Genomic DNA, 17600 nt, shown 5'->3' with positions numbered 1-17600 from the left:
AAGGGGTCTCCCACCCCACAGGGATGTTACCCCCCCCATGGTACCCAACCTGCTCCCCACATCCCTGCCCTTACCTTTGTGCTTCTGCAACGCCTTCTGGGTGGACTGCAGCACCGACTCGTGGAACTGATGGGCGAACTCTTCGGCGATGAAGGGCTCCCAAGGCTTGCTCTTGCCGTTCATGCTGTGGGACAGCGGCACCGGGATGTCCTTGGGAAGGGGACCCCTGACGTAGCTGAGGATGCTGAGTGCCTTCTTCCCGGGATGCCCATCGCTCAGCCGGGGCTTCTCTGCTGGTGCGGTGCCCGATTCCTTAGCCCTCGCTAGCTCCTGGGGTCTCAGCTGGTCTAACCTGCCGGGCTCCACCGTCTTCTGCGCCTCCGGCACGGAGACAGCGATGCCCAGGGGTTTATCCGGATCCAGCGGGAGCGGCGGCACCAGTGGCTCTTTGGGCAGAGGAGGAGCAGAGTCGGCTGCCAGCAGCACTCCGTGTCCCCCCCAAGGCAAAACCGTGTCCCCCCGCATCACGCCGGGCAGGGGATGCTCCCGGCCAGGCGAGAGCCAGGGAAGGACCAGGGGTGCTTACCGATGGCGGGGCCGCTGGGGCTGTCCCGCGGGGAGCTCTTCACCACCACGGCGGCCGGCGTGGTCTTCTGCTTCATGGCCTGGAGCATCTCTACCAGCTTCTCCTTGTCTGCGGCATGGGAAGCTGAGGTTTAGTGTAGCCTCTGCTCAGCAGAGCAAGCTCACGGCCCCAGGCGGGACCGTACCCCCCCAGCCCCACGGCACCCCCCCCAAACCAGGGAGCGGGGACCCCCTGAGCCAGAGCCGTGCACGGGGCATGGCTGTTTTACCTTTCCTCTTCTCGGCGCTGATGTGCGTGAGGTTGAAGATGGTGAGGAAGCGCTTCTTCTCCTCGAAGTTGGGGCTGTTGTTCATCTCGTCGGGGCTGTAGCGGGTGGAGAGCGGGAGGCGCGGGGAGGGCGTGCGGCGCTTGTTCTGCACCGTCGGCGGCGAGGGGCTCCTCTCCCGCAGCATCCGCCGGCGTTTGCGCCGCTTCTGGCTCAGCAATTCCTCCTTCTGTTGCTGCGTGGTGAGGCCGAAGAGCTGCAGGAACTCCAGCTTCTGGGGCACCGAGGGGGAGAGCAGAGCAGGGTCACCCCCAGACCGGTCCCCATCCTCATCCTCATCTCCGTCCCCATCCCTGACCCCCCTGGTGCCTCTGCAGCCGACCGGGAATGGCGGCTGCACCGGAGCACTGGGAGCTGCTGGCCGAGGAGGGGCTGCTTCCCTGGGGGACGGGGTGGGGGGGACAGGGGACAGCGAGTGCCGGCTGTACCTCGGAGGACGTGTCCAGCTTCAGCGGGGGCTGCTCGGCCACGCAGCGGAGATGGGCCCGCACCTCCTCCTCGTCGCTGTCGTCGCAGGAGTCGTCCAGGTCGTAATAGTAACCTGGGGATGGGGAGAGGCTGGCGTGAGACTGGGGAGACCGCGGGGACCCCAGGGAACTGCTGGGACCCTCCTCGGGACAGGGATGCAGCAGGGTGCTGGTGCAGCAAGGTGGGATGCTGGCGGGGGTCCCAGTGGGGCGAGGGGTGTAACCCAAGAGAGCCCCGTCCCCCCCTCTGCCAGCTGTGGGACCCTGGAGGGCATCGCCCACCCCTGCGGGGCTCAGCATCACTTTGGGACGGGTGGCAGGGGCTCAACAGGCGGGTTAATGGGGCACGGCCGGGGGGGAGGCTGTGGCCGAGGCCCCCCATCCCTGCTGGAGGGGGGATGGCACCGCCTGTGTGTGTCCCCCCCCCGCCAAGCACTCCGTCTCCTCCTCACCGCTGTTCTTATCCCCACTCGCGCAGTCCCATTAATATTTAAAGCCCGCTTATTAGCCTCAGCTCATCATTTATTAATTGGGCATGTCTAGAGCGGAGGATTTACCGAGCCGCTTGGCTTGTGGGAGCATTTGCATCGCAGGCTGCTGGCATCCCCGGGAGACCCACCAGCCGCCCCCGCCACCGCCAAGTCCCGGTGCCCGTGCGGCAGTGGGGGGGGGTTCCTCGGTGCGGTGCAAACCCGGCATCTCACCTTTCTCGCGGGCTTCCCTCCGCCGGCGCTCCTCCAGGTCGAGTTTGCTGACCAGCCTGCGATGCTGCTGCACGAACTCGTCGTAGATGTACATGGGGTCCTGGGGGCGGGGAGGGGGGGGGCCGGTAGGGCGAGCTGGGCTTGGTGGCCTCGACGAAGGGGGCGGCTGGGGGTCTTTGCTGGCTTAGGATGCTCTGCGTGGACTTTTCCAGCTCGGCTAGGAAGGGAGCGTGGGTGAAGCCCCCGTGCTCCGGGACGCCGGGCTCCCGTGCTGGGGGGTATTTCTCCAGAGCATCCCTCTTCCTCGCCCCCTCCTCCAGCTTCTCGGGGCAGAAGACCCTCTCCACCTTCACCAGCGGGATGCCCTGACGGCTGGGCTCGAAGGGGGCCGGGTGGCCGTGGAGGCCGTGGGGCTCGGGGAGGCGCCGGGGGGGCTCGGGGGGGCTCTCCATCAGCGAGACGGGGTTCCAGAGGGACGTGGTGACGGGGTGGTGCTGGGGCTTGGGGGAGATGAGCGGCGGGGGCCCGCCGAAGTGCTGCCCTGGCTCCCGGCCACTCGGCTCGTGGCGGCTCGATCCCGACCTGCGGGGAGAGGAGAGGACCAGAGAGGTGAGGAGCCGGCACCGCTGCCGGACAGCCAGCCGCGCTCCGATACCGGGCTGCTTTTTGGGGAGAAACATGCCCGTTAGGGCCACCCGGAGGGGTTTGTGCACATGGGGCTGCCACGCTCGTCCCCTCCTGTGCCACCACCCCGAGGGATGGAGGGGCAGAGTGAAGGCTGCTCCCGGGCGGGTCGAGCAGGGGATGTGGCTGCATCCCCGGGGTGCCGAGCAGGGGACCCCAGGCTCAACCCCGCGCCCCCCACTGCTGCCCACCATGGGGGACAGCAGAGCCCATCGGTCCTGGCGCATCCCTGCTCTCCCCGCAGCAAGGGCAAGCACCCCGGTGCAACCCTCCTCCGACAGCCGGGGACGGAGCCAGCCCGTTAGCGGGATAAATATTTCATGCGCCCAAGCTGTGCATTTAACGCTTTTCCGCTCCAGCGCCCCGGACCTCCGTGCACGGAGCAACGAGTTCAGCTCAGCGACGCCATCCGCCGCCCCGGCACCGTGTCACCACCGGCGGCAAGCATCGCCTGCCCTGCCGGGGATCGGTCCCTTTCCCTCCATGCTGGATACGGGCAGCCCCGGGATGGGGATGAGGATGGAGTATCCCCCGGTTGCAGGTGGTTCGGGGTGACCTTGCTGTCTCCTCTCCGGTTTGGGGTGGGAGGAGGGGACGGGGAAAAAGAGGCTGCGGCGGGCACTCGCCTTTGTGCCGCCCCGCGATCCGCTCCTTATTATCCTCGATGAGCCGCGCTAATCCCCTGGATACCCAAAAATAACAAAGGGAGCTGGCGGCAGAGCCGGCTGGATGAGCCCACGCTGCTTAAGCACTCGGCGATGGGGGTGAGCGAGCCCCTGTCAATCAGAGGATGGCAGGCACGCTCCTCTGCCCCCACCCCCCCCCCCCAAAAATCGCCCAGGTTCACGGCAGGTGCCCCCCTCCCCAAAACGGGACATCCATTCGCCTGGGTCCGCTGCACGGCGGGGAGCCGCAATTAGCGGTGCCGGGTGCCTGGGCAGCACCTGGCCGCTCGCCGCTGGCCCCCGGCCACCTCCCGGGCTCGTCGCCCGCCGCCGCGCAGATGTCGGGCACCGGCAACGCCCGGCGCTGCCAGCGCAGCCGGCCTGGCTGGCACCGCGTGACGGGGACCTGCTGGCGCCGGGCGAGCACGGCGGGATGTGCAAGGAGCGAGGGGCAAGGCTATGGGATGACGGCTACCTCATTGCTGGGGGGGGGACAGAACCAGCTATCAGGGCGAGCACAGCCGTGGGGCGACGGGAAAAAATCCTATAGAGATTACAGCAGGGATGGCCGCGACGTGGGAAAATGCAACTAGGTTTTAGGGGCAAGCTCCGTCCCTGGAGCGGGGCTGGCAGCATCCCTACCTGGGATGCTCCGGCCGATGGTCCGGCTCGGGCTGGCTCGGGGTGCGCCCCATGTCAAGGTGCTGCTCCAGCACTTGTTGCCGAAATTCCGAGACTTGGGATTGCCGATCTTCCTTCTCCTGGCGCAGCCGGCGCTGCCGGGCCAGCCACTTCTCCTCCTCGTTGGTGCGGTGGATGAGCAGCGCCGTGGCCGCGCTGCTCCCCGGCAGCGGGAACACGTTGTGGTTGGGGATGAGGCTGGGTACGGGGTGGTGGGAGGCCGGCGGCTGGTGCAGCGGGTGCTGGATGGGCTTTGGCGTCGGCAGCACCGAGTCCTTGAGCTTCTCTGGGTTGGAAAAGGGGTGCCGGAGAGTCAGGGCGTGGAAACGGGGCGGGGGGGGGCTACCCGTGGCCATCTGTTGGCCATCAGGGTATTTTGGGGTGCTCAGGGCCCCCCGCCGAGCATCCCTGCGGGCGGGAGGCACCCGGAGCTGCGGGGCAGCCGCCAGCCAGAGCCCGGCGCTCCCCTGCCCGCAGGGCACGAGGGGGCTGCCCGCTCGGTGCCAGCCCAGCTGCCAGGCGTGCCGCGGCACCGGGCGCGTTGCCGCCCCGGACCGAAGTCAGATGGCACAGGCACCGTGCCGCCTCTCCGAGAGCCGCGGCAGCTGGGCTTTTGGCAAAAAAGCGAGCTGGCAGCCGGGAGAGCCCGGCTCCATCCATCTCGAGCCACCTCCCGGGGCCACCGACCCCCTCGGCTTTGCCATCTGGAGGGGAAAAGGGGACCGTGGCAAGCTGCGCCCAAGGCGGCGGCCCCCCCCCACCCCACCCAGTGTCACCTGTGGGGACGTTACCTGGTCTGCTGGGCGCCAGCGGCTCCACCGGCTTGCCCCGCTCCTCGGCCGGGTGCCCCCGCAGCCCGTGCAGCTCGGCCACGGGGAGGAAGGGCCCCTCCATGGCTTTCACCATGCTCAGCTCCTTCTCCCGGGCACGCTCCCGCTGCCTCTCCAGCTCCCGTTCCCGCTCCTTCTCCCGCTCGCGCTCCAGCTCCTTCTCACGTTCCCGCTCCCGTTCGCGCTCCTTCTCCCGCTCCCGGTCGGCTTCTCGCTCCCGCTCCTTCTCCCGCTCGCGCTCGCGCTCTCGCTCCCTCTGCCGCAGCTCCTCGTCCATTTGCAGCCTGCGAAGAAAAGCCGAAAAAAAAACCACCACCCCCCAAACAACCCCCAGGCGCCTGTTAGCATCCCCTGCTGGGGTGCCCTGTCTGTCCCCCCCCGCCGCCGGCCATCGTCCCCCCCGTACCTCTCGGCGGCGAGGCTGGAGATGCGCTCGGACTGCAGGGCGGAGAGGGAGGAGTGCGAGAGCTCGGGGGGGTACCGTACCCCCGAAAGATGCAGGTGCATGGCCGAGGGGTGCAGGGGCGGCAGCGAGCCCGGCGCCGGCAGCGGGTAGAAGGGGGACCGCAGCGCCGACAGGCAGTACGACTCGTCCATCCTGGGGAGACGGGGACGCTCAGCGGGACGTGCCGCTCAGCGGAGCAAAGAAACCCCCAATTTCCCTCCCTGACCTCCCGGGAGCGATCCCAGGCTGGACGGGGGCTGCCTTCTGCCGGGAGAGGGGTTCGCAGAGCCCCCCCAAAATGCCCTCGGGGCAGCCCAACCGTCCTCCCCGGATCAGGCTCCAACCTCCGCAGCCCCCAAGGCTCGTCCTCCGGCCACCGGCATCCCCCAGGGACCCCCAGGTCCGAGCCTGGCGATGCCCACCTGAAGGCGGGGTGCGGGAAGGGGTGATGCGTCAGGTAGCTGGGGTGGTAGTACGCGGCGGCGGCGGCCGGATCCAGGCCGAGGGGCGGCAGGGAGGACATGCGGAGGTCCTCGGCGGTGTGGTAGGGACGAAAACTGCGCAGGTAATCCTCGGTGACGGCGCTGGGAGGCACCACGTGGTGGACCGGCCGCTGCAGGCTGGGGAAACGGGGAGACGGTCACCATCCCACCCTGTCCCCCTAAGGAGATGGCACCTCGCCCCAGGATGCTCGGTGGGACCAGAGCTCACAGGGGACGCCCCGCAGCCTGCGACCCCCCCACCCCGACCCCGACCCCAGTCCATCCGTCGCCGCCGGACTCACTTGAGAGGCGGGAAGCGGGAGTCCTGGACCACGGAGCTGTGGGGCAGCCCGAAGGAGTAGGGTGTCCCCAGGAGGTGGGAGGGGACGGCGGGGCCCCCCGCTTTCTCCTGGGCGAGGGGGGGCTCCGAAATCAGGCGCTCGCGGCCGCCGCCGCTGCTGCTTCCTCGTGACCCTGCTTCTTGCTGGAAGGCAAAGAGGCAGAAACGCCGAGCCGGGCGTTAGGGGGGTGGCAGGGACCCCGTGAGGGAACGGAGTGGGGGGGGGGTCCCTGCTGTGTCCCCACCCCGAGACCCTCGGCGGATCCCCACCATGCCCGTAGGGTCCCCGGCTGGTACCGGTACCCAGGGGAGGATGCATCCACCGGAGCATCCTCCCGCATCCAGGCTGTCGAAAGGTGGGCTGGAGGGGCTTGAGGGTCCAAGGGGAGGTACGCCGGGGGGGGCACTGGTGGGAGAGGGGGTGCCGAAGCCGGGGCAGCGCTGACAGCAGGACACACGTTACCTGCCTGGAGATTTACGGGCCGCTTTGTTCTCCAGAGCTATTAATCATCCGGGGAGGATACGGACACGGCCGGTGGAAATCCAGCAGCCCTTTGATAGCCGCCATAAACCAGGGGTCAGCCCGGCATCCCCCCCCCGGCCCCGCGGACAGGCCGGCATCAGCACCCCCCCACCCCGCCGCGGGGCCTCAGCCATCTTCCATCAGCTCCCCATCCCCGGCGCCGGGATGAAGGTCGCTCCCTCCTGGCACCCACGCCAGCTGGGGAGGGACCCCTGGCAAGGGGGGACCCCTTAGGGTGACCCACAGGGTCCCCGGCAGTTAGGGGGGTGACCTCCGGCAAGGCAAGGTTGGGTTTAAAAATCATTATTTTTCATTGCATCTTCTCCGTTTAGCGGCTAGAGGAGGAGGACGGTGGCAGCCCCCCGCATCCCCCCACCCATCCAGTCCCGGTCCCCAGACCCTCCGGGGCAGGTCACAGGTCCTTGGCCATCGGGGACGGTCCCAAGGTCACCGCGGCCGGCACAAAGGGCGTCCCCCCCCCGCCTCCCTTCGCCCTGCCGCCTCCGCTGCCTGCATTAAGGCTTATTGTGCGTGCCAGGCTCTGCTCTAATTACCTCCCCGTCTCGGGGCGTCACGCTGCGAGCGCAGCTCTGCCAGACAATAACCCACGCTCGGTTAACCCCCGTGCTGCGGGGGTCACTGGGGAGGAGGCGACACAGGGGGGGACACGGCGGGGGGACACGGTGGGTGGGGAGCACCCAGACACCCCATGCTCCCCTCCGAGCGCCCGGGGATCGCGGTTCAATTTATTTTTCTCCCCCCGCCGCCCTCGGCGTTTCTCATCCCCTCCCATCGCCTCTCCGCTTTGTGGTTTAATTAGTCTTTCCAAGTGGCATAATCCCCCCGGGAATCTGCTTGTAGCGTGCGGAGGAGAGGAGAACCACTAACGATGCTTCTTAATTAGCCGCTCCCCCCCCCCTCTCCTTCTTCCTCGCGCTCCCCTCCGGATGGCAACCCCGGGGACGATGGCAGCCTGGGGATGACAGCAGCCCGGGGACATGGCGGGGAGAAGGGACAAAATGGGGGGCAGCCCCCCTGGCACCTCGAACCAAAGTTGACACGTTCAGTGCCATGCATGGCATCCCACACCCTTCATCCTTTCGGGGGGGGGGGGGCCGGGTACCCCCCCCAAACACGTCCATACCTGTCTGCCCTCGCTCCTCCAGACCCCGTTGACCGTCTTCGTGGGGGCGATGGTGACGACGGGCGGTGTGCTGGGCACGCTGTGCCCCCCCGGGGGCACGATGATGGGGCCCATGGGGCCGCGCTTGGGCGTGCTGGCGGGGGAGCTGTGGTTGGTGGCCGGCGAGGAGACCGGGGACGACTCGCTGCTTATCGAGGACCCTGAAATGAAATTAAAAATTAAAATAAGTGGGGGAAAAAGGCAGCCGTTAACCAGCTGAAACCGCCCTCCGAACGAGCTGAAGCATCCCACGCCATCCCCGGTGGGATGCCCCGCTGCAGGGACCAGGGATGGGGCACAGGGATGCACGCAGGGCAGTCGGCATCCCTCCAGCCCCCCGGGCTGGACCCCTATCCTCCCATCCTGGGGGATCCCAGGGAGCCCTGTCCCAAGGGAGGTTCCCTCCGGTGCTAAAAGGCTTTGCCCCACGTGGTGGGATGGGCCCCCTCTTGCTCCCGTCTAGTAGGGACTGCCAACCCCCCCAGCTCCCGTAAAGCCTTTCATGGGCGCGGCGAGCCCTGACCGTGCTGCTCGCCTTGGCACGAGTGACACCGATGCGATGCCAACCCTGGGCGGCCGCACCTTCTCTAGCCGAACCCGCAGACTCCTTAATCCGGCTGCAAAAGTCGCTGCGCACAAGCCAGGGCACTCGGAGACGCTGGGATGAAGGAGTCACTCCCTGTAACCCTTGGGCAAGGCTTTGGCTTTATTTGCATAATACATCTGTACTTTAAATTATACCCACCCTGGGGATGCTGGCGATATTTCCAAGGGAAAAATAAAAATGGAATTAAAGCGGGGAGTGCGATGTGGGTAGAAAAGCAGAGCTGGAGCAGAAATACAAATTCAACATTAACTAGGGCACGCGGCACCCAGCATCTGCTCTGCGGCACATCGCCCGCTCCTAAAACCCAGCCAGGCAGCTTGCGGGGGGGCTCCTACCCCCTGAAACCCTGCTCCCACCAGTCTGGGCCAAGGGAAGGTTTCCGACATGCCGGCAGGGACCGGCTACTGGCCACCGAGGGGTGGCCCGTGATCGCCGCGGGATGCCAGCCGAGAGGTGAGGATGCTCCCCAATCTGGCACTGAGCCTGGCACCGAGAAAGGGCCTCGTCCCCCCCCCGAGCGTGCAAGCCGGCTCCCCTGAGCGTGCAAGCCAGCCCCTTGCCCTGCAAGCGTGCAAGCCGGCTCCCCTGAGCGCGCATGCCGGCTCCTTGCCCTGCAAGCGTGCCATTTGGCTCCCCGGAGCGTGCAAGCCAGCTCCTTGCCCTGCAAGCGTGCAAGCCAGCTCCCCTGTGTGTCCAAGGTGTCTCCTCGCCCTTCAAGTGTGCAAGTCGGCTCCCCCCGAGCACGCAAGCTGGCTCCTGGCCCTGGAAGCACGCGAGCTGGCTCCCCTGAGCGCGCAAAGGCAGCTCCTCGCCCTGCGAGGCTGCAACCCATCATCTCCATCCCTGTCCGAAAGCCCCGCGCGCTCCTCACCGCACTCACCCCCCCTCACCCCGGCGCCAAGGTTAACGCCGGGATGGAGCCAGGAATGCCGCAGGGAAGCACGAGCATCCCCAGGCAGCGAGAAGGATGCTCGGCGGAGCAGAGAGGCCAAGCGGAGCAGCCCGCTGCCGGCCGCCCTGCCTTATTAATTATTCCCGAGTCGCTCCGAATCGCTTTCATTTCAAGAGTGGCAAGACTCGGGGAAAGAGAAAGGCTGCCCGCGACAAAGGAGGCCGCCGATACGGATTTGACACCCACTGAAGTCTATCTTGTCAGCGCAAGGCCAACAACAATTAGCAGCCTAATCCCCTCTGAGCTGGGAAGCCATTACTCACCACGCGATAGCGTTAACAATCAATACCATCACAATGAGCCCGGCAATTAATGAAGCTAAAGTCTTACTTCAGAACCTTAATTCTCGCTGTGTGGCTTTAAACGGGAGGGTTTGTGATCGTTATAATTAACTGGTGGTATTCAGCCAGGAGTTAGTCAATGAAACTAATCTGGATTGGAGATGACAAGAGGCACAGTGTGATGGTGTCACCTTTGTTTTCTGACCTCCCGCTTTCCGCTCGGCGATAGCAGATTAGCAGCCCAGGCTGACAGGCAAATGTAATTAACAGCTGAGACCCTGAAGGAGGAGGGGGCAAAAATGAAAGGAAGGGGGGGGGGGGTGGAATAAAACCCACCCTGCGGACAGCCCGGGGTAGGACAGGAGGCAGGAGCCCCCGGCCAGGCAATGGCTTCGGTGGCTTCTTGGGGCTTTGCTGGGATGGAGTCGGTCGGGATAAGCCCCTGCAGCTGGGGATGCTGTCGGGGAGCGGGATGTCCCTACAGATGCCCTGGCCGTGGCACAACTGCCAGTCCATAAAGCCGGTAAAAAAGCCGGCCATCCTGGGTGGACCCGGTTGGCATCACCCCATCGGTTGCATCTGCCACGGCGGAGCATCTCCCGTTGTGGGAAGGGGAGTGGGGTGAGGATTTGGGGGCAAAGCACTTCATTTCCTGGGGCTAAAAACCACAGTGTGGAGAGAAACCCCCTTCATGACAGCCACCCAAACCCACGCCTATTCAAAACCTCAGGGATGAGCCACTTTGGGCACCCAGATGGGTGAGGACAGGGTTTTTTTTGCAAACAAACTATGCAGTCATTAAGGGGAAATCCAAAGGGAATGCGGCTGCTTCTCTCCAGCGCCACGAAATCCATGCCAAAACCTGCTGACATCCCTTCGGATGGGCTGAGCGGGATGGCGGGAGCAGAAGCCAGGGGGTGTAGGGGGAATAAAAGGTAAAATATTCCCCCAAACCCAAGCGAACGCCCCGAAGGAAGCAGATGGGCTCTGGAGGAGGCAGCCGGGTAGAACCAGGAGCTCCCAGCGAGGCTGAAGGATCACCGAGCCTTGGTCCTTTTGGTGTCACGGGGACCCGGCGTCCCCACGTGCTTCCTCGCGAGCAGCCGACGCCAGAGCCTTCGGGACACGGCCGTGCTGGGGCATTTCACAGCTGGCGGGGGGCTGCGAGGAGGGTCTTGCAGATAGCGCTTGCGAAAAAGGTCTTCCAAAAAGAGCCTTGCAAAAGGGGTCTTGCTAAAAGGATCTTCCATAAAGGGCCTTCCAAAAAGGATCTTCCAAAAAGGGCCTTCCAAAAAGACCTTGCAAACAGGGCCTTGCGAAAAAACATCTTGCAAAGGGTCGGGCATCCTCCCCAGCGACCAAAGTGCCCGGGCGGTGGGCAATAACCCAACGGGGAACACCCACCAATGGAAACACCAGGGATAAATACTATTTCGTTGCAAATCGATGACGCCTGCAGTCTCCTGGTGAAACGCTTCACAGTCCGGGGACAAGCTGCCTCCCCCTGCACATGCGGTAACACCCCCGGCAATTCCCGCAGGACACGGTTCCCGCAGCGGCAGGGACCTCAGGGTGCTCCGGCACCGCGACAGCAGCTCACACCCCCCATCGCGAGCTGCACCCCGCGCCCGAGCAGAGACGGGGGGTGCGATGGAGGATGCGGCAGCCAGGCCGTCACAGGGTGACAAGGGACGGGGACCTCCCGGGGGGCACTCAAATTTGCTGTTTAGCCAGGCAATTCAGCTGGGGAAGGAACAGATTTGAGGAGCCTCTGGAAAAAACGGCATTTTGGTGAAGTATGGTGGGAGAAAGCAGGGCTGGGGGGGCAGGGAGGGACAGGTCCCCCTGCACCGCGCTCTCCCAGGCTTTCTCGCGGGGTACGGCAAGTGATACGGCATTTGGACTACTCCGGCTGAATTGAATTTCTAAACTGCCCTCTCGAGACACGACGCCGGGGAAAGACATTAGCTCGGGAAATGGCGAGAAAACGCCATCCGCCGGCTCCTGGGTGGCGGCGGCGGGGAAGGGCGCTGATGCTCAGCATCCCCCCGGACCCCGTCCCCATCATCGTCCCCTACCTCTGGGCTCCTCGGCTTGCTTGGCGAGCTTGCGGAGAGCGGCGGCGAAGCTGGAGGAAGGTGCTGCCTGGACGGACAAAGTGCTGCTGGCTGCCGGGCTGCCATTGGGGACGATGGAGCCGTTGAGCGGCGAGGGGGTGAGGGGGCTGACGGTGGCAGTGGTGCGGGTGGCGGTGGAGAGCATTCCTAGGGACGGCGACTTCGGCTCATGGCTCATGCCTGCGAACAAGAGCAGCCCACGTTAGACGGGGACGCGGGGAGAGAGGATCCCCAAATCCCCACGGGAGCAGGGAACAACCAGCAGGACAAGCAAGACCTTCCTTCTGGTTCACCACCCCACCCCAAAATACATCCTGAGTTCATGCCATGGGGGGGAAGCGAGCAGGCGGGCACGAGCCCCGCACGCTTACCTAACAAAGCGAGCTCGCCCATGGAAAATAAGGCGACGCAGGGGCCAGCAGCTGCCACTGGTGTCCCATGGCCCCAGCAATCCCGCAGACCGGACCGCTCCCAGATAACGGCGTGGAGGGGCTCAGCGGAGCCCCGTGGGAAGGGAGAGGGTGTTTTGGGGGGGTCACGGGGACTTCAGTGTCCTGATGGAGGTGATGGGGAAGGGCGCAGCCCCCTGACTCACGTGGTGCTGCCAAAACCCAAAGCACCACCGCTGCACCCCTAATCGCCACCACTGCACCCCCAAATCCCCCCCACTGCACTTTCAAATCCTCACCACTGCACCCCCAAATCCCCCCCACTGTACCTTCAAATCCTCACCACGGCACCCCCAAGTCCCCATCGTTGCACCCCAAAGCACAGAGGTTCTATAGGGCACAGTAGCCCCTAAGGGTGGGGGTTCGGGTGCTGCTGAGTGGCAGGGTGCAGCCCACCCTGTGCCCCCCCCCAGCTATCACAGCCGGCCACTCCAGGGCTCTCCACCTCCCAAAACAGCAACTGCTGATGTCAGGGCCCTTAAAATAGACTTCCAAATGAGCAGCTTCATTAACACCAGCCTAAAATTAGCCCCGCTCCCAGGTGGGCAGGCGGGCGGTGGGGGGGCCGAGGGGCAGCCCCCCCCAGCTCCCAGCGGGACCGATGGCAGCTCGAGGCACCGGCGACGCCGGAGACCTCCGGAACATCCCGCGGCAGAGGGTGCCTGGGCAAAGCGGCGGGCGTCGTGGGAGCCGGGGCGGGGGGGCCGCGAGTGCCACTCAGCGTTGATTAATCTTTGCCCCCCGGCCCCAGGAGAGGCGGCCGGCACGGCGGCGCGCGCTCCCCTCTGCCCTCATTATACAAGCATTTATTAACTCCGGTGCTCTCAGCCATTGACTGCCGCCTTGTCGACACACTCGGCTCATGTAAATTCATTACCAGAACAGCTGGGAAGCCAACCCGTCGCGCCAGCCTGGCCTGGGCACCCCCGGGCTTTGCACCGGCCCGCGGACCCCCGGATAAGTGCCTGGGTACCCCCCCTGGAAAGCGGGGTACCGGGCTCTGCCTGCAGCACCGTGCATCCAGGCGCTATCCCAGGGGGCTGCAGCACCCCAGTGGTATCCCCTGGGCACAGCCCCGTGCCCCCCAGGCATTGCCCCACATCCCCCAGGCACTGCCCCACATCCCCCGGGCACAACCCTGCATCCCCCGGGCACAGCCCTGCATCCCTCGGGCACAACCCTGTATCCCTCGGGCACAGCCCTGCATCCCCCAGGCACTGCCTTGGCATCCCCTTAGCACAGCCCTGCACCTCCCCGTGCCCCCCAGCTTCTCCCCAGCTATTAAACCCGGCGTAACCCCCCCCCCCCAGCCCCAATCCAAGGTTGGAAACGCTTTCCCAACCAGCCGGCGAGGATTAGCACACTCACGCACGCTCGCCAGGGCACGGGGGCTGGCGACGGAGCATCGCCCGTGTGATGCTCAGCTGATCTCCGCGGCCCCAAACGCCTCCCAACAAACTCATGATCCCACTGGGATTTGCCGGGCGAGCGTGGGGCAGCTCCGAGCCAGCAGCTCGCCGGGAAAGCGTGCGGAGAGCTCACGTTTCCCCCCCCCCCCCGCCTCGGAGCTGGCTCGCTAACTCGAGCTGTGCCGCTGCCCCAGCTGGGCTCCAAACCAGTTTTGCCGCTCCTGCCCGGTGATAAAATCGGCGCCTCCGCCCCGGCTGGGGCCCGACCAGCGCCGCTCACCCGCCTTGCCCCGACGGAGGTGGCGTCCGTCTGTCCGGGCGTCCCTGGGTTGCTCCGCGGGAGAATTGCCATCTGGGGAAACTGAGGCACGCTGCGGCCGAGAGCATCCGCGTGGGGACGGCGAACGTGGGACCGCGCCGCGTGTACCCCCGGTCCCTCCGGCATCCCGTCGCCGGTGCGGCGTGGGTACCGCTCACCTCCGCGGGTGCCGGCGTCCCGGTGGTGGCTGGGGATGCCGTGCCACCCCACGGCGAGGTGGGGCCTCCCCCCAACCGGCTCTCGCCCTCCTCCCGCCCCTCCCCGGCTGCTTTTCCCGGCAGGCAGATCCGTGCGGAAAAACGGGTCAAGTTCGGAGCTCGGCAGTGGCCCTGGGGTCACGCCAGCGGTTGCCTCACCGGGGTGGGGAGCCGAACCCCGAAACGGGGCAGGCTGCCCCTCCGTTGCCCCCAGCCCTATGGGGGTGTGCAGGGAGAGGAGCTGGCAGCCCCCCACGTACCTGCCCTCGGGCACCACTCGCTGCCTTCGCTCCTGCACACCCTCCTCCCTTGCCAAACCAAGGCTGGGGGGGGGGGATGTCTCCTGGGTCCCCCGCTGAGGCCACGGAGGAGGCTGGGGACCGGGCGACGTGCCACCCTTGTCCCCGTCCCTCCCGTGGCATGTGCGCGGGCACAGCGGCGCAGGGAGCGTCTGGCATTCCCGGTGCCTGCTGGCTGCAGGCAGGTCCCTGCCCGGTGGGACGAGGAGGAGGAGGAGGAGGAGGAGGAGGAGGAGGAGGAAGGGACAGCAAGGCCATCGCCATGACCCCCTCACCCTTCCCTGTGCCACCCCGCATCCTGGCACCCCTTCCCACGGTGCCGCACGTGGCACCAGCCGTGGGGTTGGCATCCCTGACGGTGCAGGACCCCGAGCCCGCGGCTCCCGGTGGGGACAGGGGGGTGTCCCTGCCCGGTCCCGTCCCCCGTCGTCCCCCCCCGCACCCCGTCCCCCTGCATCCCCTTGCGCAGGGCTGGGAGCTGGGAGCTGGGAGCGTGCCATCTTCTCTCCATCTGCTCCTGATGACGCTGGCGGGTTTTTTGGCAGCGGGAGCCTCCTCCGGCAGCGAGAGCAGAACCAGTCTGGCTGCCTGGTGGGGCTGGAGACAAATAAACACGCCGGCAGCCGCCGCGGGCAGGCAGGAGCGGGCAGTGCCAGGGCAGGAACGGGGCTCCCAGCACCCCAAAACCCCGGGATCCTTCCCGCATTGGTGCGGGCAGGGGGACTCGGTACTGCTGCCGGCTGCCCGCCCCTGCTTCCCCGTCCCTGCCGCAGGCAGCTGCCGGGAAATGCGGTGCGGGCAGGTTTAGCACCTTGGTTTTGGGCCCCCCCCTTCTCCCCAGCACCTTGAAAGGCCCCTAATGAGCATGAAGTGCCCTTCAGAGCAGATTGCCATTGAACTCAACCTGCACCAGCCGCCTGCTTTAAAAGCAGCTATTTTGAGCTGCCGGGCTCCCGAGCGCTGGAACTAATAATTTATTACCAAATACGATCAGGCAGCAGCTCCAGCCCCTGGCAAATGGAGCGGAAAAAAACCCAGCGCGGCGGGAGGCCGGGGGAGCAGGGAGAGATGAGCATCCCGCATCCTCCCCCGGGACGGATCCGCACCCACCGCGCAGGACCTCGGCTCCTCCACGCTGGCTCTGGATGGGTCCCCAAAGGAAATTTGGGGTGACGCTCTACGGCACGAGGTCCCCAAGCCTTTTCCTCCCTCTCTCGGCACCCTCGGCTCCCGCTCCGGAACCGCATCCAGCTGCACGCTCCGAGCGGGAACAGCTGCTTTGCATGGATTTTCAATGCTAATGGCCTCGCATTGTCAAGTCCCCCCTGCGCTGCCTGAATGCAGCAGGCAGGGCCCCGGCGGCTGCCTGCGCGGGCAGGAGGGAGGGCAGGAGGCCAGGGGCAGCGTGTGCCCATCGTCCCCCCCCCCACGCACCCCGCCATCCCCTCGAGAGCCAGCGGGCAGGGGACAGGCAAGGGACAGGCAGCGGGGACCACCTCCTCTCCCGGCGATGTCCTGCCGAGCCGTGGCACATCTTCCACCCCCCCGTCCTTAAAACAACTCTGCCGCCTCACCTGCGACACGCTCCATTAATTAATTAATCGATCGATCGGAGACCGCGCTCCTGCCCTCCCTTCCCCACCGCCCGGCACGCAGCCCAAACGCAGGGAGGTGGCCAGGCTTGGTGTTCCCAAGTGTCCCCACGGATGGCGAGATGCAGGCGCAGCCTCTGTCCAGTTTTAGGGTCCTCGGGGCAGAGCTCAGGACCCATCCCGGGAGCATCCCCCACCTTGCCAGCACCCTTGGAGGGGTCCGGATGGGTCCCCCGGGGCGAGGAGCACCTTGCCGGCGAGGGACGGGATTTGGGGCTCCCCAAGGAGCCCAGCACAGCACTAAGCGTCCAAGCGTGCGGCACTATTAGCCGGCTGGGTCTCCATCGATCACTCCTCCATGGACCATTGATCTGGCAAACGACAACAAGCAAACTAATAAGAGCTCGTTTGGAGGGCGCAGCGCCGGGGAGGGGCCAGGGCCAGCATGATGCAGGATTATTTTTCTCCCTTCCTTGCCTTTCCGTGCTCAGCCCAACCAGCCCCGGGTGTTTTCTAAGCCCACGGGAAATCACGTCGGTGAAAGATTCGCTTCAAAGCAACTTTCTTCCCCATTTCTGCCCCATCCAAGACTCAGCCTCCACCTCCTGTGCCGGCTGGGGGCTTCAAAAATAAAGTGCCTGTGCCCAAAGGATGCTGCTGGCCCCCCAGCCCCTCTCTGCAGCATCCAGGTTGGGACAGGGGCTCCTCTCGGCTCCCGCTGCCTGGATCCAGGTGCCAGCCCCCCTTGCTTTGGGGGAAGCAGGGTACAGCCCCCACTCCTCCTCTTGGAGGGGGTACGGATGGGTGCCAGGCATCACGCAGCACCGCTGGGGGCTGCCGGGCATCCCACGGGAGAGAGCTAGGCATTGCACGGGGCTGCCGGGCATTACATGGTGCTGCCGCGCATTGCACGGCACTGCCAGACACTGCACGGTGCTGCCAAGCATTGCGTGGTGCTGCCAAGCGTTGCATGGTACTGTTGTGTGCTGCACGGTGCCGCCGGGCACTGCACGGTGCCGCCGGGCATCGCATGGTGCTGCCGGGCATTACATGGTGCTGCCGGGCATTGAACGGTGCCATTTGGCATGGTGTGGGACAGGGCTAGGCGCTGCGTGGTGCTGCCAGGCATTGCACGGTGCCACTGGGCATTCCACGGTGCCGCTGGACGTTGCACGGTGCCGCCGTGCATTGCACGGTGCCGCCGTGCATTGCACGGTGCCGTTGGGCAACGCGTGGGTCAGAGCCAGGCGTTGCGCGGTGCTGCCAAACCTTGCACGGTGCTACCGGGCATTGCACAGGCCGGGAGCGGGCAATGCCCTCCCGTCCGCGTCCCTCGTCCCCATCCCCGGTCCATGTCCCCATGCCGGCAGCTCGGCGCAGCCCTGCCGCGGGCAGCGCAGGATTTGCCGTCAGCGGCGCATTGTTCTCGGTGCGAGAAGCCCTTGCCCAGCAGATGGCAGGTA

The 17600-nt window shown here is 66.0% G+C and overlaps 1 protein-coding gene across 1 annotated transcript in view; it reads right to left on the bottom strand.

Annotated features, from left to right (window-relative positions):
• LOC128145485 (genetic suppressor element 1-like) overlaps positions 1-17600 on the bottom strand; it is a 100650-nt gene that overhangs the window by 1705 nt on the left and 81345 nt on the right. Inside the window, 13 exon segments of the mRNA XM_052795645.1 lie at positions 75-446; positions 587-694; positions 855-1125; positions 1340-1452; positions 2083-2203; positions 2205-2664; positions 4074-4398; positions 4904-5226; positions 5349-5540; positions 5810-6007; positions 6172-6353; positions 7877-8076; positions 11834-12052. Of these exon segments, the coding sequence (XP_052651605.1) occupies positions 75-446; positions 587-694; positions 855-1125; positions 1340-1452; positions 2083-2203; positions 2205-2664; positions 4074-4398; positions 4904-5226; positions 5349-5540; positions 5810-6007; positions 6172-6353; positions 7877-8076; positions 11834-12052 (3084 nt within the window).

This window comes from Harpia harpyja, chromosome 9 (genome assembly GCF_026419915.1).
Source record: "Harpia harpyja isolate bHarHar1 chromosome 9, bHarHar1 primary haplotype, whole genome shotgun sequence".
Classification (NCBI taxonomy): Eukaryota; Metazoa; Chordata; class Aves; order Accipitriformes; family Accipitridae; genus Harpia; species Harpia harpyja.
Note: the sequence above shows the minus strand (reverse complement) of the source record. Positions and strands in the feature narration are given on the sequence as shown.